This window comes from Pseudophryne corroboree, chromosome 3 (genome assembly GCF_028390025.1).
Source record: "Pseudophryne corroboree isolate aPseCor3 chromosome 3, aPseCor3.hap2, whole genome shotgun sequence".
Taxonomy (NCBI): domain Eukaryota; kingdom Metazoa; phylum Chordata; class Amphibia; order Anura; family Myobatrachidae; genus Pseudophryne; species Pseudophryne corroboree.
The window spans coordinates 411,960,812-411,984,309 of record NC_086446.1 but is presented as its reverse complement, the minus strand read 5'-3'; the positions used below and the strand labels follow the sequence as shown (position 1 = coordinate 411,984,309).

Sequence of the window (23,498 nt, the reverse complement as noted above, 5' to 3'; positions counted from 1 at the left end):
GACATCTCGTCTTCTACTTACTGTGCAATACCAAGTACCCAGAGTCCCCGGCTTTAGATGAGTAGATCCGTTCTGTGATCTATTCTGACTCCCCGTTCCCCTGCAGTAATGCAGCAGTCTGTGATTACCAACATCACTGCCGGAATCACGCACCAGAATTCAGTGCCACATTAGGCACTCTGCATGTGTGTGTGTATGGGGGGGGGGGAAGGGTTATATGCCCATGGGGAGTGTTAAAAAATAAAAAATATAATATATTGGTCACATGGTAGGAGAAGGAGGAGGGGGTGCAAAGTGCAAAGGAGGGGGGGGGCGGTTATAAAACATGGATATTTTTTTTTACTACTAATGGGCTGTGTGGTGAGGTACAGTTGAGAATCCTGTATTATTATTAGGATTTAAGACTGGTGGGGTCTATTTCCAACAGGGCGAAGGAAGTTATTTTATAATAGGGGCCTATGGACTAGGGTGCAAAACACCCCATAGAGATGTTGTTACAAATATATATTATATATATATATATATACACACACACACACATATATATATATCATTAAAATATCAAAATATATTATAAAAAGTGTTTTTAAAAACTTTATTAAATTATAAAAACTACAATGTCTAAGTGGTTTTGTGGGAAAAGATTGTTAGTTAAGTGGTTAATATTCCTCACCTTCAGAAAGGGGATCACAAATGGTCGGAGGGGGAAGTTGGTGGCTTCCTGGAGCTTGCAGTGAAATTCCTCTATAGTTATAGTAGAGTTCTGTGGATTAAACAAACACAATTCAACTCAGGTCTCTTCCCTCAAGAAATGCGTCATAAGCAGTGTCTGGTTAAGTTCAAGCTTGCCATTCTATGCCAATCAACAACGGGTGGGAACCATCTGAGTGACCACTGCCAAGTCCATGGTAGCTTTGTGTGGAGTGGGCAAAGTGTGACATGAAGGAGGACGAGTGAGGTCACTGGTCACGCTACTCTGTGTCACTGGGATTATACCCGTGTTTGTTCACTGAGGCTTTAGGTATGTTGGATAGTAGCACATACTTAGACCAATATAAAGAACTGTTCTTTAGGCCCATACTACTGATCAATTGGTTTGATGATCACTCAGCAAATGTTAAGGGGTCATCTGCCATGAAGGTCATAACTACAATTCAAATAGAATAATTCATTGTTCAGAAACAAAACAATGATATAACCAGAGTGGAATGGAATTATAAGGTAAGATTTTACATCAATCCTAGAAGGAAACAATTTATGTGAAAATGAAGCGAAACGAGGATGACCTAAGCTCCAGTAGTGCAAATTCACATTATTTCTTAGATCCAAAGCCAAACAAACAGGGAGATAATGCAGTCTGTCTGCCCATCAGGTCTTTAGGGAGAGTGTAGAAATGCAGACTGCTGTAGGGAAGGGGGGAGATTACAAGATAGACAGTAATCTTAAATTGAAGCTATTTGCTAGAGATAAAAATTGGATGTAAGCTAAGTTCTAATCACTAGATCACCCCCCATCTTCAGTTGAGGTCTTAAACTTACCACCAGAGCAAGGACCAGGGTACGGACCTTCTCCCCAATCTCTGGGGAGATATCGTTGCCAAATTGCTGCAATGTAGTGAGAAACCTCTTCAGTTTGCTGAGCTGCCTGACTCCACATGTGGCTGGAAGTTGCTGATTGGCTAGAGATGACGAAGAGGAAGATGAAGGACCATTGCTGGAACGCTGGGGTGGGGAAGGGGCTCCGTTCAGTGAGGGAGGAGAATGGTTCATGCCATTTGAAACTACGGAAAATTAAATTTGGCATTAGTTCAGTATTCTACATAATATATATTAGGAAATCAGAAAATTGTATTGGAGGGAGTATGCATGGTACTGAGAATCACATATGATTGTAAGAGAAGATTGTGTTTTGTACAAAGACCAAAACATACAAGAATACAGAAACATGAACACACACGGTCACAGCAGTGAATATGCAAAACTACCAGAAAAGTAAAAGCAAAAATTTGTCAGGTTAGCAGCGAGAAAGAGGACGTTCCAGAGATCTAATTAAAGATAGTAATAGAAGGACCACACATATCTTGGCCAAGCAAATTACAAATACATAGTTATTGCTAAAATGTATCATGTATTTTGAAACGGTTACTCATTTTACAGTAAAAGGCTGCCCACCTGATTACATAGTAAGTAGCATTGTTACTTTTTGTCCAGTTTGTTAATGTCTCTGTACACCAAAGACCTGGGTTTTCAACGTACCTTCCCTAGTGACAGCTATAGTAGCACAGCCGGTTACTCTGAACTACAATCGGTCATGCAACAGCTTTATATATGGGTGGGAAGTGTGTATAGAAGGTATACTTGGATCAGTACCTCTCTGTACAAGCCTGTTTCAGCCTACATTAACTCATAATCCTATTACTAGCAATTTAGACACAAACAAATGGTTCTATTTACATATACAGGACTATAAATAAGAATTTACTTACCGATAATTCTATTTCTCGGAGTCCGTAGTGGATGCTGGGGTTCCTGAAAGGACCATGGGGAATAGCGGCTCCGCAGGAGACAGGGCACAAAAGTAAAGCTTTCCGATCAGGTGGTGTGCACTGGCTCCTCCCCCCATGACCCTCCTCCAAGCCAGTTAGGTACTGTGCCCGGACGAGCGTACACAATAAGGGAGGAATTTTGAATCCCGGGTAAGACTCATACCAGCCACACCAATCACACCGTACAACTTGTGATCTAAACCCAGTTAACAGTATGATTACAGCGGAGCCTCTGAAAAGATGGCTCACAACAATAATAACCCGATTTTTGTAACTATGTACAAGTATTGCAGATAATCCGCACTTGGGATGGGCGCCCAGCATCCACTACGGACTCCGAGAAATAGAATTATCGGTAAGTAAATTCTTATTTTCTCTATCGTCCTAGTGGATGCTGGGGTTCCTGAAAGGACCATGGGGATTATACCAAAGCTCCCAAACGGGCGGGAGAGTGCGGATGACTCTGCAGCACCGAATGAGAGAACTCCAGGTCCTCCTTAGCCAGGGTATCAAATTTGTAGAATTTAGCAAACGTGTTTGCCCCTGACCAAGTAGCTGCTCGGCAAAGTTGTAAAGCCGAGACCCCTCGGGCAGCCGCCCAAGATGAGCCCACCTTCCTTGTGGAATGGGCATTTACATATTTTGGCTGTGGCAGGCCTGCCACAGAATGTGCAAGCTGAATTGTATTACACATCCAACTAGCAATAGTCTGCTTAGAAGCAAGAGCACCCAGTTTGTTGGGTGCATACAGGATAACAGCAAGTCAGTTTTCCTGACTCCAGCCGTCCTGGAACATATTTTCAGGGCCCTGACAACATCTAGCAACTTGGAGTCCTCCAAGTCCCTAGTAGGTGCAAGGCACCACAATAAGCTGGTTCAGGTGAAACACTGACACCACCTTTAGGGAGAGAACTGGGGACGAGTCCGCAGCTCTGCCCTGTCCGAATGGACAAACAGATATGGGCTTTTTTGAGAAAAAAACACCAATTTGACACTCGCCTGGTCCAGGCCAGGGCCAAGAGCATGGTCACTTTTCATGTGAGATGCTTCAAATCCACAGATTTGACTGGTTTTAAACCAATGTGATTTGAGGAATCCCAGAACTACGTTGAGATCCCACAGTGCCACTGGAGGCACAAAAGGGGGTTGTATATGCAATACTCCCTTGACAAACTTCTGGACTTCAGGAACTGAAGCCAATTCTTTCTGGAAGAAAATCGACAGGGCCGAAATTTGAACCTTAATGGACCCCAATTTGAGGCCCATAGACACTCCTGTTTGCAGGAAATGCAGGAAACGACCGAGTTGAAATTTCTTTGTGGGGCCTTCCTGGCCTCACACCACGCAACATATTTTCGCCACATGTGGTGATAATGTTGTGCGGTCACCTCCTTTCTGGCTTTGACCAGGGTAGGAATGACCTCTTCCGGAATGCCTTTTTCCCTTAGGATCCGGCTTTCCACCGCCATGCCGACAAACGCAGCTGCGGTAAGTCTTGGAACAGACATGGTACTTGCTGAAGCAAGTCCCTTCTTAGCGGCAGAGGCCATAAGACCTCTGTAAGCATCTCTTGAAGTTCCGGGTACCAAGTCCTTCTTGGCCAATCCGGAGCCATGAGTATAGTTCTTACTCCTCTACGTCTTATAATTCTCAGCACCTTAGGTATGAGAAGCAGAGGAGGGAACACATACACCGACTGGTACACCCACGGTGTTACCAGAACGTCCACAGCTATTGCCTGAGGGTCTCTTGACCTGGCGCAATACCTGTCCCGTTTTTTGTTCAGACGGGACGCCATCATGTCCACCTTTGGTATTTCCCAACGGTTTACAATCATGTGGAAAAAACTTCCCGATGAAGTTTCCACTCTCCCGGGTGGAGGTCGTGCCTGCTGAGGAAGTCTGCTTCCCAGTTTCCATTCCCGGGATGAAACACTGCTGACAGTGCTATCACATGATTTTCCGCCCAGCGAAAAGTCCTTGCAGTTTTTGCCATTGCCCTCCTGCTTCTTGTGTCGCCCTGTCTGTTTACGTGGGCGACTGCCGTGATGTTTTTCCCACTGGATCAATACCGGCTGACCTTGAAGCAGAGGTCTTGCTAAGCTTAGAGCATTATAAATTTACCCTTAGCTCCAGTATATTTATGTGGAGAAAAGTCTCCAGACTTGATCACACTCCCTGGAAATTTTTTTCCTTGTGTGACTGCTCCCCAGCCTCTCGGGCTGGGCTCCGTGGTCACCAGCATCCAATCCTGAATGCCGAATCTGCGGCCCTCTAGAAGATGAGCACTCTATAACCACCACAGGAGAGACACCCTTGTCCTTGGATATAGGGTTATCCGCTGATGCATCTGAAGATGCGATCCGGACCATTTGTCCAGCAGATCCCACTGAAAAGTTCTTGCGTGAAATCTGCCGAATGGAATTGCTTCGTAGGAAGCCACCATTTTTACCAGGACCCTTGTGCAATGATGCACTGTTTTTAGGAGGTTCCTGACTAGCTCGGATAACTCCCTGGCTTTCTCTTCCGGGAGAAACACCTTTTTCTGGACTGTGTCCAGAATCATCCCTAGGCACAGCAGACGTGTCGTCGGGATCAGCTGCGATTTTGGAATATTTAGAATCCACCCGTGCTGTTGTAGCAGTATCCGAGATAGTGCTACTCCGACCTCCAACTGTTCCCTGGACTATGCCCTTATCAGGAGATCGTCCAAGTAAGGGATAATTAAGACGCCTTTTCTTCGAAGAAGAATCATCATTTCGGCCATTACCTTGGTAAAGACCCGGGGTGCCGTGGACAATCCAAACGGCAGCGTCTGAAACTGATAGTGACAGTTCTGCACCACGAACCTGAGGTACCCTTAGTGAGAAGGGCAAATTTGGGACATAGAGGTAAGCATCCCTGATGTCCCGGGACACTATATAGTCCCCTTCTTCCTGGTTCGTTATCACTGCTCTGAGTGACTCCATCTTGATTTGAACCTTTGTAAGTGTTCAAAAAATTTTTTAGAATAAGTCTCACCTAGCCTTCTGGCTTCAGTACCACAATATAGTGTGGAATAATACCCCTTTTCTTGTAGTAGGAGGGGTAATTTAATTATCACCTGCTGGGAATACAGCTTGTGAATTTTTTCCCATACTGCCTCCTTGTCGGAGGGAAACCTTGGTAAAGCAGACTTCAGGAGCCTGCGAAGGGGAAACGTCTCGACATTCCAATCTGTACCCCTGGGATACTACTTGTAGGATCCAGGGGTCCTGTACGGTCTCAGCGCCATGCTGAGAACTTGTCAGAAGCGGTGGAACGCTTCTGTTCCTGGGAATGGGCTGCCTGCTGCAGTCTTCTTCCCTTTCCTCTATCCCTGGGCAGATATGATCTTATAGGGACGAAAGGACTGAGGCTGAAAAGACGGTGTCTTTTTCTGCAGAGATGTGACTTAGGGTAAAAACGGCGGATTTTCCAGCAGTTGCCGTGGCCACCAGGTCCGATGGACCGACCCCAAATAACTCCTCTTCCTTTATACGGCAATACACCTTTGTGCCGTTTGGAATCTGCATCACCTGACCACTGTCGTGTCCATAACATCTTCTGGCAGATATGGACATCGCATTTACTCTTGATGCCAGAGTGCAAATATCCCTCTGTGCATCTCGCATATATAGAAATGCATCCTTTAAATGCTCTATAGTCAATAAAATACTGTCCCTGTCAAGGGTATCAATATTTTTAGTCAGGGAATCCGACCAAGCCACCCCAGCTCTGCACATCCAGGCTGAGGCGATCGCTGGTCGCAGTATAACACCAGTATGTGTGTATATACTTTTTATGATATTTTCCAGCCTCCTGTCAGCTGGTCCTTGAGGACGGCCCTATCTATAGACGGTACCGCCACTTGTTTTGATAAGCGTGTGAGCGCCTTATCCACCCTAAGGGGTGTTTCCCAACGCGCCCTAACTTCTGGCGGGAAAGGGTATACCGCCCATAATTTTCTATCGGGGGGAACCCACGCATCATCACACACTTTATTTAATTTATCTGATTCAGGAAAAACTACGGTAGTTTTTTCACATCCCACATAATACCCTCTTTTGTGGTACTTGTAGTATCAGAAATATGAAACACCTCCTTCATTGCCTTTAACGTGTGGCCCTAATAAGGAATACGTTTGTTTATTCACCGTCGACACTGGATTCAGTGTCCCTGTCTGTGTCTGTGTCGACCGACTAAAGTAAACGGGCGTTTTAAAACCCCTGACGGTGTTTTTGAGACGTCTGGACCGGTACTAATTGTTTGTCGGCCGTCTCATGTCGTCAACCGACCTTGCAGCGTGTTGACATTATCACGTAATTCCCTAAATAAGCCATCCATTCCGGTGTCGACTCCCTAGAGAGTGACATCACCATTACAGGCAATTGCTCCGCCTCCTCACCAACATCGTCCTCATACATGTCGACACACACGTACCGACACACAGCACACACACAGGGAATGCTCTGATAGAGGACAGGACCCACTAGCCCTTTGGAGAGACAGAGGGAGAGTTTACCAGCACACACCAAAAACGCTATAATTATATAGGGACAACCTTATATAAGTGTTTTCCCTTATAGCATCTTTTTTATATATTTCTAACGCCAAATTAGTGCCCCCCCTCTCTGTTTTAACCCTGTTTCTGTAGTGCAGTGCAGGGGAGAGCCTGGGAGCCTTCCCTCCAGCCTTTCTGTGAGGGAAAATGGCGCTGTGTGCTGAGGAGATAGGCCCCGCCCCTTTTTCGGCGGCCTCGTCTCCCGCTCTTAACGGATTCTGGCAGGGGTTAAATATCTCCATATAGCCTCCGGAGGCTATATGTGAGGTATTTTTAGCCAAAATAGGTATTCATTTGCCTCCCAGGGCGCCCCCCTCCCAGCGCCCTGCACCCTCAGTGACTGCCGTGTGAAGTGTGCTGAGAGGAAAATGGCGCACAGCTGCAGTGCTGTGCGCTACCTTTAGAAGACTGAGGAGTCTTCTGCCGCCGATTCTGGACCTCTTCTTACTTCAGCATCTGCAAGGGGGCCGGCGGCAAGGCTCCGGTGACCATCCAGGCTGTACCTGTGATCGTCCCTCTGGAGCTGATGTCCAGTAGCCAAGAAGCCAATCCATCCTGCACGCAGGTGAGTTCACTTCTTCTCCCCTAAGTCCCTCGTTGCAGTGATCCTGTTGCCAGCAGGACTCACTGTAAAATAAAAAACCTAAGCTAAACTTTTCTAAGCAGCTCTTTAGGAGAGCCACCTAGATTGCACCCTTCTCGGCCGGGCACAAAAATCTAACTGGCTTGGAGGAGGGTCATGGGGGGAGGAGCCAGTGCACACCACCTGATCGGAAAGCTTTACTTTTGTGCCCTGTCTCCTGCGGAGCCGCTATTCCCCATGGTCCTTTCAGGAACCCCAGCATCCACTAGGACGATAGAGAAAAGCCATTATTTTTACTGTGTGCCAGGATCGAATAGAACATTTAAATCAGACATCAGTCTTAAGGTAATTGATAAACACCTTAACGGCTTTTTATTCACTCACGACTCTGGTGTCTATATAACATGGCAACACACCAGAACCACACTACCTGTGTACACACACCGTTAAAGTGATACTTCATCCGTTCTAAACAACTGGGCAGCCATTGCTGATTAAATGTTCCATTACTGATAAAGTACTATGTTTTTCCTGCCTTTACAACAAGGCTGATTTGGATGGGGATGATCACATTCATAAAGGAACAGCAAGAATTTCCTGTGCAATCTCTGTAATAACAGCTTCATGGCACAGCAGCAATTCGCCATCAAATTTTAACCAGCTGGTGATAGAGATACTATAAGCCGCAAGCTGTGCTTTACATTACAACACACTGTTGCACACGAGCGCTGAATGCAAAAATACAACTTCAGTTTTCGCTGGGTAGCATTGTGTGTAAATTTGCAAATTGCACCACTTTGAGGTTTCACTTCAATAACTCCCAGCTGGTAGGTGTATGCCTACATTTACCGCGGCTTTCACAGAGAGCCAGAAACAGGTTTGTTTAGCTCCTGGATTCCAAATTGCCGTACACAACATCCAAACTGAATTCTGTACACAGCTAATATACAGGCATTAGGTGCTTCAGTGTCAGACAGTGAAACCCTGTAATATTATCATGTGAGGGAATTTAGGATTCCTGCCATGGCTGACCAGATATGGGCCAGAGAGAGACTCGGGTCAGTGTACAAAATATTATCAAATTAATTGCATTAAAAGAGGTCATTAAAACTATTGTTTCTGGTTTTGTAAATATGGAAAAGGTGTCCTTGGGACAATCAGACATAAATTAACCAGTTATTCAGTAAAGTAATATTAACTTTAATAGACATGTCCAGAGGTTTCAAAAATATATTTTGCTCAATATATCTATCAAATAAAAAAAAATTCTGCTAATACAAACTAAAATAGAATTGCATGAATGAAATATCTTTTTAGAAAAGACAAACCTGTTATGGTCATAACATAAAAACTACTCATTATAGGGTAAAGAGGCTGATGATGATCTTCATCATGCAGTACTGTCATGTCATTTTATCTTTCTGGCTTCCGTCTGTGATTTTCAGCCAAGTACGTATAACACCAATCATGTATATTCTAAGGCAGGACTGTTGTGTTTTATTTAATTTATTTATTTTTATTTTATTTATTTATTTATTTATCTAAACGGATATCATGGGTTGGTTGACTTAGGGCGTTATTCAATTGATTATCGCGCTCGATCTCCCATCTAAAGTGACGGAAGATTGCGGGGCAATATTCAATTGTATGTATTTGTAAAGCAAAATAACCCGACCAAAGTGTTGGGCGCGATCATGAAAAGTGCAGTTTCAGTGCCCAAATGGCTCACATTTTGCGCATTTCAGCTTGCCAGCCCCGGGGGGTTCAAGCTGAAATGCAAAATAGCTGTTTGGGCAACATCTACTAGCTGCCAGCGGAAAAACATCTGTATTCCGCCCTTTGTGTAGTTAAAATAAACGTGCTTTCCAGGGTTCTAAATCTCCTCCAAGCCTTTCATATCCCCAAAGTTTGGTTTCGGGATTTAAAAACACTATCAGAGACTTGAAGGGTGCAATGGGCCATTGCCAAGTCGTTTAAACGCCGGCAACGGCACCTGATCTTACACCCTTTGTGGGCACACTTTTGTGTAAACTTGGGCAACCATAAAGTGTGCCCACTGCCACGGAGATTCACACCTGTGATATCATCATGGCTAATAGGATCGACCCCTTTGTATGGGGGAATAAGAGACCACGGTTTCAGCACGCTATCCTCTTTAGATGCAGACACATGAGGGGGGGGGGGGCTTCAATTGCCACACTCCTCAGTTTACTACAATGCTGTCGTACTTGGTGGGGTACTGGAGTGGTCCCGGACAACTGATATAAAACAGTGGGTTCACCTAGATAATGAATCCTTGCCTATACAACTCGCACAGTACCCCTGGTAGTCCAAAGTTCCTGTTGTCTCTCATCCTACCATTGGCCCCACTTTGGCTCACTGGAAACTATCATGCGTAACCTCTAAATTCTCCCACTGAACCCTCTGTTTAATAACATTAATTTTTCCGCAGGTGTTAGTAATTTCACTGTTTCTACATGGATGCAACATGTGGTGCAGCGAATTGGCCAGCTGGTGGAAAAGGGTGGTTGTCTTCCTTTCCTGTTCTATAAGCTAAATGGGATCTTTCCATCTGAGATTTGGAGATATTTAGAACTGATGCATTTTCTGCAGAGTTGGGGGGGGGGGGGGGGATTGAGAACTTGTGCTCTTCTCCTTTACACCCGGCACATTTTCTCTCAAGGGGTTATGGATTTCTGACTGAAAATATAAACTCTGCTCTCCCTAAATCCACAAAAGATTGGGAACGTGGCCTACAGCTTGATTTAGCTGCCAATGATTGGTCAAGAATCTTTCAGACTACATTTGTTAGTTCTATTAGCTAATCTGTGCTTGAGACACAATTTAAGGTTCTATCACGCTGGTACATATGTCCCCTTACTCTGGCTAAGATGTTTCCTGGGGTGCCAGACAGATGCTGGCGTTGTAATGCAGAGGTCGGCTCCCCACTACACATTTGGTGGGACTTCCAGCTAATACATCCTTTTTGGGACCAGGTGATACCTATTACCTAGTCGATTGCGGGCCAAATTACATCTTTGGATCCCTCTTTCTGGCTTCTTAACGCATACCCTGGCAACCTACAAAAAAATCCTTATTAAAATTCAATAGTGCTGCAAAAGTGGTGATCCCAGTTCCCTGGTGATCTGCTTCTCCCCCCACTAGTAAAGAATGGTTCGCCCGAATAAACATGTACATGTTATGGAGGACTTCCGAGTGACTCTGGAGAGGAACCAGGAGTTTACAGCTACTTGTCACCTTTGGCTGGAATTTACAGTAAATTCTCACGAATGTACCCAAGGACTGTTGCTTGAGTTTGGATTTCTTTTCTCTCCCCCCTTCATCTTCCTTCCCTTTCGTCCCATACCCTCCCTTTCTGTGTGATGTTTTTGCTTTTGTCCAATTTTTGCTTGAATTATATTGGATTTCTTTTGGATATCTTTGGTATGTTTGTATGCACGTTTAGGTTTAAATATGTAAACATTACTGAAAAGCAGATATTACAACATGTTTCGATTAAAGCTGCGGTAAGGCACCAGTCAGCTAGTGAGATTAGAAGGTTTACTCATGAATGATAACAAGGTTGTTTATGCAATTGGAGTAAGAAAATACGACTTATAAACAAAGACATCTATTTAAGGTTAAAATTCCCATTAATCTTTAATAAAATGTGCACATACTTATACCATATACCTGCTCTGCTTGTCACCAATTTAAAACATAGCAAACAAATATATGGTTATCTTGTTATAAGAGGTTTGCTTGATTTGTGTTTTCAGGGGATATATATTAAGGCCCGCCATACTGCATAAGAGAGACCGCGGCAGACATATCACCAAAATCGCACCAGTGTCAGCAAAACACAGGCTGATATATTTGACCCACAGTGTTAATATCTTGAAGAACGAGTAACAGGAGCTGTAGGCCTCCTCACCTGTGATTTGTTAGGTAGAAAGATTATTAGCATGTGTTTGGTATAGACATCAGAGTTTGTCTATAGAAGGGATTATATTTTACCACTGATAACCTATTTTGGCCTGCTTAGGTAAGATTCTGCGTCATTAAGGTAATTGGTTCAACTGAAGAGGAAGTCAGATGAGTAGTCTCAAGGTTTCCAGCAGTATGCAGTTTTCCTACTCATGATCACTGTGTAGTACAAGGTACAACACACAAATATCACAAATGAAGGCAAATTGTAGATTACCTGGATTATTGATGTTGCTGCATCACTCTGGTAATATTAATGTCATTCTAGCATTTTTAAGTTAAAGGTGATACCATTAATGTATTTTTAATAAGGAAATCTGTTTATATCACGTGTGAGTGAAGATTCCAGTTTGAGCTCAGGTACACTCCACTGTCTGTGTAATGACGCATAGATGCCTTGTACTATGGGTCAAATGGTACACAAGCCATATTTATCTACACATTAAAAAAAAATGCCAAGCACTAAGGGTATTTTAGAAGACAAGCCAAATAGTAAGTACAGTTTAAACACAACTAGAAAAGTAAAAATAACATGACTTTTGACCATTTTAGCAGGATTATGATAATTCTATACATACGTGAGGAGGGCGGGAAAGACACTGGCCGTGGTCCACTTGGGTTCACAGGTGGCAAAGGAGCCATGGTAGGCGGTGAAGACCTAGAATGAATTTTCACTTCCATAGGGGACCCGGGCATTGCTGGCACCCTCCTGTCACCGGCAACTGCAAATTAACAGAACAGACCAGAGTAAGATACAGAGATTCCTTAAAACACAAGTAAATGCAGTGTGTTACATATATTATAAATACACACATTACAATTAACTGTTCTAAAGTATACCATATATACTGGATATCATTATACACATTGTTGCCTTATAAAGGATCAGAACTGTTTATCTGGTATCATGGTGCCATCAGCTTTTCAGCCAGGAGACTCATTTGATGTGACTACATGCCTCATGTGTACCAGCTGTAACCACCATTAACAGCTACTCAATAGAAAAAATATTATTATACAGCAACATATTATGCAGTGCTGTGCATTGTGGGGATCATGATACAAATAAGATTCAGAGGTGGATACTACACTGGAGGAGATTGCTGAGAGAGATTGGACCATGCAAGTATAGATCCTGTGCATGTACTGATCGGTAAACAGAGTTTTGCGTAAACCACCAAGGTATGAGGCCCAATGACATGAAACAGTTAAAGATGGCACTGCATGAATGAGCGTTAAATCTAAGGTGAGCATTCACAATTATGTAGCTACTATACTGAGTCTACACACTAAGGCCCAGATTTATCAAGCCTTGGAGAGTGATAAATTGCATGGTGATAAAGTACCAACCAACCAGCTCCTAACTGTTATATTACAGACTGTGGGGTCTATTTACTAAGCCTTGGATGGAGATAAAGTCAACGGAGATAAAGTACCAGCCAATCAGCTCCTAACCTTAGGTCGACAGTCATTAGGTCGACATGGTCTATAGGTCGACATGAGCAAGGTAGATATGGGAGAAATGTCGACATGGAAAAAAAGTTGACATGAGTTTTAAAAAAAAATGCAATTTTTTGAGCTTTTTCATACTTTACGATCCACGTGGACTACGATTGGGAACGGTAACCTTGCACGAAGCTTGGCGAGTGAAGCGAGCCATGCGAGGGGACATGGCGCACTAATTGGGGTTCCCGGTCACTTTACGAGGTAAACGACACCAAAAAGGAAAACTTTAAAAAACTCATGTCGACCTTTTTCCATGTCAACCTAGTGAACATGTCAACCTATTTCAGGTGTCGACCTAGTGACTGTCGACCACTGGCGGTCGACCTAGTGACTGTCTATGCTATGATCCACACCGCCTGTGACATGGCAGCTAGGAGCTGATTGGCTGGTACTTTATCTCCGTCCATCGCTTATTAAATAGACACCTGAGTTTGAAAAATGACAGTTATGAGCTGATTAGTCTGTACTTTATCACCGTGCAATTTATCACACGCCAAGGCTTGATAAATCTGGGCCTAAGAACCCAACGTATAGAGGGGTGAAAAAAGTAACATGCCTGTAAAGTAATATGGGCTACCATCAATTTATTCCATCACTTAATTACACATTAGTCCAGTGTCCCATTAAACGTCCGTGATACATTCCTCAGGGGTCTGCATGTAACTGCATGTAAGATAACTTGTAACAGCCAAGGCTAGGCTAACCTGTGTATCAGTAGGTCACAGCACAAACACGCAGTCACAGTACTGTATTAGAACATACAATTAAGAAGAAAATGGCAAGAAATGTGCATATGGGCTCCAAACAAACACCGAGTGCTGTTTTCCAGACATCCTCCTCCGGCTCTCTCAAGTATGCCAACGGCTCATTAAATATGTAATATCTTTGAATCAAAGAGTGACAATGAAACTGTAGCTTTACTAAATTTCTGCCTCAATTATGTGCAAATTGTAAAAAATAAAAACACTAAAAAAAAAAAAAGTGTGACATTCAGGGTTCGGTTGGGTGAGAGACATGACCTAATTTGCCATGATTAGGAAATAATGACAGTATTACATTCAACATGTTGCAAAAGCACACTGTGCACTTATGACACACACATTTTATTTATATATATATATATATATATATATATATATATATACACCCACATACCCTCCATTACATACTGTACATGTGTAAGTATACCCACACCGTACACTCCATTAAAAAGATTGGAAATAAAACTATCTGGCTCTGAGTTTCCCAGAATCCTTGCTGTGTTTTTCCCCGAGCGCTGTGGTAAAACCACTTTCCATCTGTTTCCCGTTTCTGCCAAGCGGAGGTTTTCCTCTATGAAATTAACCTTTAAAGCTCCAAAGTGAGACATTGCTTTATTCACTGGTAATGTATAAAGAGTAGTCCTAACTGCACTGTAGATTACAGCTAAACTTGTCTGTATGACTTGCTACCACCATGGTAACCACCTGGCCTTGGCACGATATGAAAACTCCTCTAGTGTCTAATCATTTTTTTATACTAAAGTACTTATTGTTAGCGAGTGGGTAGAATAAGTAACAGAAATATAAAATGACATTTGCACTGTGCTTATACAGTCTATAATGCTGAAGGGTATAAGGCAGAGCCTCCCAAACTCGGTCCTCAAGGCACCCTAATGGCCCAGGTTTTAAAGGCCATCCGTGGCTGAGAACAGATGGTTAAATCAAATTTATTAAGGCACTAATTACAGATATGTCCTCATACATCTTTGTTGCAGTCGCGCCAAACTGCCCCTCCGGGTACACTAGGATGCGTAAGAATCTTCTAATCTCTGGCGTCTTTTCTGCTTCTGTTTTGCAGAAAAAATGTGTCTTAAGGGCCCCATACACTAGAACGATAATGCCCGATTTCATCCAATTTCGGGCATTCAAGCCGATATATCAGGTGAAATCGGGCATTTTGGATGTGTTTCCGATCCGATGCGCATTCCCGTGAGAGTCGGATCGGCTCCCCTAGATCATTAGTGCTGCACTCATGAAATGTCTGTTCCTGCAGGCATGGCTGGGATCGCGTACGATATATCGCATGCAAAATGTACCAAATTGTATGGAATCGTATGGAACCACTTCCGGGAAGCTCCCGGGAGAGTTCAAGGGAAATCGCCTCCGACTTCAGCCTCAGACATATCGTTGTAGTGTATGGGGCCCTTTAGTTGCAACTCAATGGGGTCGATTCAATTCGGCAACAGATGAATAGCGCCGGGAATTAGTTCCCGACGCTATTCAATTCAGCTACTAGTTACCCGCAATTGTCTGAAAACAGACAAAAGTGCTGCTGCGTGCCCGGCGCGAGGCTGATTCTGTCGGGAATCAGCATCGCCGTGGGTAGTTAAGTCGGAGAATGCCCGTTCTCCCGACAAAACTACCTGTTAAGTCGGCGAGAACGGGCATTCGCCGACTTAACTTTAGCTGAATTGAATAGCGTCGGGAGCTAATTCCCGGCGCTATTCATCTGTTGCTGAATTGAATCGACCCCAATGTGACTAGGATACACAAGGAGACTGTGCTGATTAATATATGACACGTGTATATCTGTGTGTGACTGATAGGCCCTACACACTTGCCTATTAAACTGAGCGATATGAACGATCTCGTTCATTGATGAACGAGATATCGTTTATATCGCTCAGTGTGTAGGCACCAACAATGAACGATGCGCTGCCCCGCGGCCGTTCATCGTTGGTGCCGGCTCGTTTATACATGCAAGCCAATATGGACAATATTGTGCATATTAGCATGCAGGGCTATAGGGCCGGGTGACGTCACCCCACCACCACCACTGCCGGGTCATCCGTCGGGCACCTCGGCAGAAAATGTGCAGGGTGTAGGGCCCATGAGTCTCCCAATCTGTACACAAAGTGCTACAATGTAGCAGCTGCAGTTTTTCAATACAAGTTCCGTTCTGCTCTGCTCTGTATATAGACTCAGTCACACACAATATACAAGTGTCATATATCAAATGAATCAGTCTCCTCGTGCATTCTAGTCGCATCGCGTTATTACCAAGACACACTTTCGGCAAAAAAAAAAAACCCAAAACACCTGACATTAGCAGAGTTGCACAGGACGTGACAGCTCACTCACGCCAGGCATCTCTCTGTGTGGCGTATTTAGGCTAGATATATGAGGACAAATCTGTAAGTCACCTGTGCCTAAGCTTGGTTACCCTTAAACCCTGGACCGTTAGGGTTACTTGAGGACACAGTCTGGGAACCTCTGGTATAAGGGGTACGTGAGTAGAATATATTGTAGCAACATTTCCCTCAAATGTAGATAATTACTGTGCAACATTTCAGAGCTATGATTAATTATTCTACTGTGGCATAGAAAATAGCGCCCTTCTCGTCCATTATATAAACTACCATAAACGTTTGTACATGAATTGTTCATACTTCACTAGACAAATATTTTAAATTGTTATCATTATTAGATCTACCTACAATGCAGATACCATGTATTTAGAGGTTTATATTTATGCAATTCTACAAGAAAGCATGTACCGGGACATCTTAGGGCTACGGTGAGGGCAGTTGCCACGTCATCGTCATCACTACCAAACAAACAAACACACACACACACACACACACACACACCAACACTGTTTTTTTGCTGACACCAAGACCGCACCAACCCTCTTCCTCTTTTCTTTCAGCTCATCGTCTCATTCTGTCTGTGAGTGACTCCAGTTCACTGCTCCTCTCTCTTCAATGTCAGAGATGGGGCCTGGAGCAGGAATTATGTCAGGTGCCTCTCCTGCTAGGTACACTGTGAGAAAGGCACACTGGGCTTACTGTACTACCATCAGGCTGCCTCATTATAGGCCCTTCCCTGACTGTGTACTACGTCACAGATAGATGGAAAGTGTCCACTGAACTGATGGACAATGAGCGGTGTGTAAGAACATACAAGGAACATTCCTCCAATTGTATGTATTCTCAGTGATATTACTCTAAAGTGCTTACAACAGGTTGACGTCCTACATGCTTATAAAGCAGAAGATGCAAAACAAATAGATGTGAAAACTGCTGTACAGGTAGCAGGGTTAAAAGTTGCTGAAACTCATCTGGTGCCATGTTCATTTTCCTTTTATGAACTGCATAAAATGAACAGAAAAGGGACTCCTTGCTACAATAGAGCAGCACCAGCAAAATCCTGAAGCATGTTGTTCCAAGGACTATCAGAGGAAGAAAAGCACACTTGGTGCTACCACAGGCACTGTGAGAGAAAATAACCTAAATTAACAATTGAGTAGCCATTATTTATTAGTCCACTACTCAACATCCAACCCTATTAATGGGAAAATATGTGTGGTTGGTAAGGGCCAAGTAGCTAAGAAGAATTCTATTAGAGGGTGGGAGAAAATCAATTACACAGTACATTTCTGTGCCCAATGTAGTACAAATGCCACAGGCTGCACCTTCCAGCTCAGTAGATATGTGGTAAAAGGTTTTAAATGTCATTAACAACAGTTTCATACGTTGTATAACATTTTTAAATTCATTCTGGCCGCAAGTTTGTGTGGGTAAGTCATCACTCACTATCAAAGAAGTGCCCTAACCTTATTTCATCTACTAAAATGTAAATCAAATATATGTATTTAAAAATAAATAAATATAGTAACTGGCACATGCAAAGCTTACATTATACCAGGCACGTCGGCCAGTACTCACGGCCCGATGCTGGAGAGATGTGTGCTGAGCGAACTGCTCAGCACACATCTCTCCCGGCGCTCAGCACAGCGCGATCTGTGCTGAGCGTGCGGGGGGAGACGGGGGGGGGGCACTCACTTCACCCAGCGGGTGAAGTGAGCGACCCGCTAGATTGGCCTGCATGCAGGCCAATCTAGCAGCAGCGATAGCGATGCGCGGGGCTGCGCATCGCTATCGCTGTTAGGGCTACACACGGAGCGATCTTGCTGAAAATCTAAGCAATCTAGTCAGATTGCTTAGATTATCACTCTGTGTGTACCCCCCTTAATAGGTTGTGATCTTATTTCAAATGTCACAACTAAAAGGTGGGTACACATGGATACAATTATCAGGCAGTTCTTTCAATATCAGAAAACCAGGCCGACGACTGTATATGTGTGTATGCAGTGCCGATGCAGGAGTATATGCCAATAAACGGCTTATAACGCTTCTGCAATGGCGTGGATGGGATGGTTGAATCTTATGTGCAGTTTAATATTTGAAACTTCAACCATTCGATCCCATAGAGCAGGCATGTCCAAACTGCGGCCCTCCAGCTGTTGTGAAACTACATATCCCAGCATGCCCTGACACAGCTTTAGCATTCTCTGACAGCAAAACTGTGTCAGGGCATGCTGGGATATGTAGTTTCACAACAGCTGGAGGGCCGCAGTTTGGACATGCCTGCCATAGAGGCAGTGTGCACACTGTGCTATAGATAGTCTGCACCATGTGTATGGTGCCTGCTGGAGCTGGAGGGGAAGGGGGGGGGGGGGGGGGGGGAATCACACTGAGGACACACTGGATGGATGAGAGAGCTTTCCTGATCAGCTCCCATATGTACCAACCTTAAGCGTGATCTACCCACCACCATTACTAATTTGAAACAAAAGCGTGTACAGCTGAGCAATCATTAAACCAAAAAAAGACACATTTTTAGTTGTTGCATATGTATACAATGCCTCATACTGTAATTCCCCCCAAATGTCACTGAAAATGCCAGGCAGAGACCCTCATGCCTGAATGAAATGCCAGGGTCATGCCCCTTTCATATGTCAGCCTCAGAGCCTCTTGTCATGCGCCCAGTCTCAGAGCCCCATATCATTCCCATTTAATATGCCACCCTCAGAGTCACCTTAATATGACAGCTTCGAAGCCCCCCCAACTCTTAATTTACTGTCACCAAACACCGCACGACCTAGTTCATCCGCAGGCTTGACGCTCTCACAATTTAATCCCACATCCAGAAGGAAAAAGCTGAGCAGTAGAGAGGGCCAGGTCACAGTGCCAGTGATGTCACTGGCAGTGCATGACTAGCGCTGTCACTCTCTCTGCTGTGCGATTCCCAAACTCTACCCATCCGGGTGTAGGCAGCCTCTGGACTCTGTAGCCTACTGTCCGGAGGCATTCTGGACATGACTGACGCATTATACACCCATGCATTATACAATAGCACAAATAATAATATATATATATATATATATATATATATATATATATATATTTTAAACAAATGCTTGCCTCTTAAGGAGGAGATTTACCAAATCTTGGAGAGGTGAAGTGGAGAAGCTGGTCACAGCAACCAATCTGCTTATAAAGCTGGGTACACACTACGCCAACTTGAAAGCTGATTCAAGTAAGCATATACACTTAGCAATCGGCCACTCGATATGTCAGTTCTCACAATACAGCCGTGCTGGCATTTGAGTTTGCCCGCCCAGCTGTGACGCCAGTTCCTGCAACCACAGTACTGGCGGTCGGTGGATTCCCGTATACACAGCCATATGCGCTGATATAGCTACAGATATTTCATCAAATATATGTCAACATATATATCAGGCATAGGCTGTGCTGAAGGACCCACGCGATATGTCTGTGAATGACGTTCACAGACATCGGCTATATACACCCACTAGCTATATATCGTCTGTTTGATCAGCCAGGGTGTACCCAGCATAACTGTAATTGATCTAGGACAGCCTGTTAAATGACAGAAGGTGATGGTTTGGTACTTTGTCTCTCTCTACAATTTGATAAATCTACCCCTCAACTTTTTATCTTTAAAAAAAGAACAACATCCACGTTATCACCATTAATTGTGTCTCCACATCAAGGCTTCCACTTCTTTCATGCACAACCATAGCACTCTACACATAAATGGAGGAAAGGAAGCTTGTACACATTTGATTTTAGTTCTTTTGAAAAGGCACGCCACACAAAAATGATGAAAAATAATTGAAAACACTCAGATGGGAACCTTAGTCTACCGGAATAACACCCATTTTAGCCTTTAATGTAACGTTTGTTGCCATGGTTACCGATTATGCTTAGAAAGTTTTGCTTTTCCTTTTTTTTTTTACAAATTGTCATATTGCAACAGTGTGTTTCTCCGTTTTCAACAGGTCACATTTTAATTACCTGCTGTTATTCCAGTAGGTATAGTACCCAGTAAAGTCACAATTAAGGAAACATTATGGATTGGTGTTACTCTTTAAAAGACTCCAAGTGCCAAAAAAAGAAAATGGGATATATGGGAGTAGTTCAGGGGGAAACACTGGTCTCAAATGTCAGAGGTGGTGCAGATATAATTGCTTAGAAGGAAGGATGTTGAAACCTGTGGTTTATAAATGAAACCATATTGATATAACAAAACTAATGCCAAATCACTAAGCTATCCCAGCAGATAAGAAGAACAGCGACCTGTTAGAAAATAGCCTGCAAACAGTTCAGATAAAACTATAGGATAGATTAAGTTAACACTAGATTTTCCAAAAAGTTAGTAAGAGCAGATACATAAAAAGCCATTTTCTAGTGTAAGATATAACCAGTCTTACCAGGGATGTATTAGGTGACCTTTAAGTTAATGACAAAAGGACCCACCGGGACAAATTAGCTCTTCTCACAGACAACCAATGTGGAGAATGGAAACATGCATTTAGTTGTGGGGTTTTGCTTGGGAAGGACTAATTGAAAACACAAAAGCGGACTCTCCCTTCCCCCATATGTCATACATGGGAGTCAAGGACAACAGCTGATGCTATGACAGTCACCTGCAGCCAAAGGGGAGGCCAGAATGCAATGCTAATTCCCTTAAGAGACAATGGAAACAGATGAGCATTGGTGACTGGGATTATGGGTAATACAGGCTGCACCTGGTGTCAGTAGCAGGAAGGGGGGGCAACTTGCTGGGAGGCACGGTGTGCACATCTGTCACTATACAACAGCAAAGTGCTTCTTTCCCTGCCTCCTCAATGTAATCAACATAGGCTTTTTTCTATGGGTCTCATTTGGCACAGAGATGCAACTGGTTGGATTTTTTACCCCTTCAAACTAGACAATGTATTTAGTACCACACCAAGCACCCACTGGGGACAAGAGCATCTATTATACACTGTACTAAATAATTAACCTTTGACATTTCAAAGCTTATGTCAGTGCTGTCCAAGTACTACCATGAAGAGGGCTGCATTTCTGTTGTAAAAAGTAACCACTATCCAAATACTGTAGCTACAAAAGAAAAATTATATTAAACAAGCAAGCAAACAGGAAAAAAAAAAACACACAACACAAGACAACATACAACTTTGGAGGGCCACCTCATAGGACAGTCCTGGCATATACATACACTTCTCTGGTTACTGATACCCTTTTCAGACCGCACAAATAACCAGGTATCGACCCAGTATATTGCCGGGTCACCGCCTGTCGCCGTGCGGTGTGAAAGGGTCACTCCTGAATTCCTGGGTTGCCTGACCCAGTAATTCAACCCGGGAATAAAGAAGGGTTATTCTCGGGTTATTGCAGGGTCAGGTGCAGTGTGAACGGGTTACCCAGGTCAATGCAACCTGGTCCCTGTTCACTGCATAGGGAGAGGCGGCGCAGAGATGATCTCATCTCCTAGCGCCGCCTCCTCACCCGCCCCCGATGGTTCCGCGGTCCCCGCCTCCGATGGCAAACCCAGTTCTCTTGGTCCAATGTTGAGTCGCACCCGGGAAGAACCTGTTTCCAATTCCCAGGTGCGACCCCGCATTTGAGATCTGATAGCGGTATGAAAGAATGATGTGATGAGAGAAACATTCTGCTCTGTTACTGTACTTGTCTTGTTGACCAATATTCCTTTATAGGGTGGATTCCTAAACTAACCAATACCTTACTATGTAAGGTTTAAAACTACAATATTTTTAGTTATTACGTAACAATCTGTGTTTTTTTTTCTTTGTACACGGACTTATGTCTGGAAGTATGCCAACGTAACGGTGTCCAAATAGCCTGGAATGACAGTATGCCCCTTATATTTCCTACTTACAGTATGAAAAGTAATGCAAACACTTAGACACAAACACACAGGTACATGAGGATAGCTTCCCCAGTAAAAAATAAAAAGATGAATTGATGTCTATTTTGTCAACTTTCAGCATTATATTTTCTAGACCACTTTAAAATTGACCTATCCAATCTATGTGACAGTCTCTATGTCATTATTCTTGCTTACATTACCATCATTATTAAATGATGTTACTTAAATTCTTAAAGTAAATAAATGCAACAACACTACAGTGATTTCTCACAAATTCCAGATCACATTTACCCCAGAATCCTTTAGGTTAACACATTCTAAATAATATTTTTTTAAAAAGGTAGATTCGTATGCCACTGCTACATTTTTTGTATGTTTTTGCTTATTGCTGCATAGCTACTGTTATTTATTGTAGTGAAAGTTAGTAAAACATTATGCAGTTCATCGGCATATAATGAACAAACTCTAAAAAAGTGAAAGAATGGAAAAAAATCGTCAAAATTCTCAAGATTCCTTTAAATCTGCATAGATACATGATGTCACACAATATTTACAGGGCCCTTCTACTGTGACAATATTGGAAGGTATGTATCCTGCATTTTCTTTGTCCTTACATATGGGGGAGGTCCTAACTGACATCTACACTCACCACATACCAATTAGTAATGTACTGCAGGTAGAAAAGCAAAGTAGTTAATGGTGCTTTACAGATAGGAAACAGACCTCTGAAAACAGAAAAGCAATATACTGTGTGTGCGCATATTATAGTGTGTGTGTGTGTGTGTGTGTGTGTGTGTGTGTGTGTGTGTGTATATTTTATATATATATATATATATATATACATACACACACACACACACACACATATACACACACAAACACAGATATATACACATACGTATACATACATACATAAACGCACGTATGTATTTACAGCTGATAATCATTCCCTCTGATTAAATGGTGAATTTCAAAACATTAATGAAGGCTGTTGGTAAAACACAGCTGTTATAAACAAGATTATGTTGTCATTTTTGGTCTGCCTAAAAATTGCTGTTAACCCTTTCTGTGAGAAAAGTCTTAAGGTATCTGCAATACAGAATAGATCATCAGTACATATTTAAGGACGTAGGAAGGTAGCAGTGGGGAGTGCGTTGAAATGCAAGCAACTTACCTTCTGGTATCTGCAGGCGTGGAATTTTAAATAGGATTTTTTCTTGGGTGTAGTGGAGTGGGATACCCCTCCGCCCCTGCGTGTGTTTAACACATCTGT

At 43.2% G+C, this 23,498-nt stretch overlaps 1 protein-coding gene across 7 annotated transcripts in view; it reads right to left on the bottom strand.

The window, feature by feature from the left end:
* The window catches only part of CBFA2T2 (CBFA2/RUNX1 partner transcriptional co-repressor 2), a 58,848-nt gene that overhangs the window by 9,227 nt on the left and 26,123 nt on the right, over positions 1-23,498 (bottom strand). For 5 of the 7 annotated variants that reach the window (XM_063960205.1, XM_063960204.1, XM_063960206.1 and 2 more), the window contains 3 exons: positions 12,275-12,418; positions 1,539-1,780; positions 674-763 (listed from right to left, as the gene is read on the bottom strand). In XM_063960205.1, coding sequence (XP_063816275.1) covers positions 674-763; positions 1,539-1,780; positions 12,275-12,418 — 476 coding nt within the window. Of the gene's footprint in view, positions 1-673; positions 764-1,538; positions 1,781-12,274; positions 12,419-20,762; positions 20,783-23,399; positions 23,483-23,498 lie in introns of those variants that run through there. The other 2 variants (XM_063960207.1, XM_063960211.1) reach the window with 2 other exon arrangements.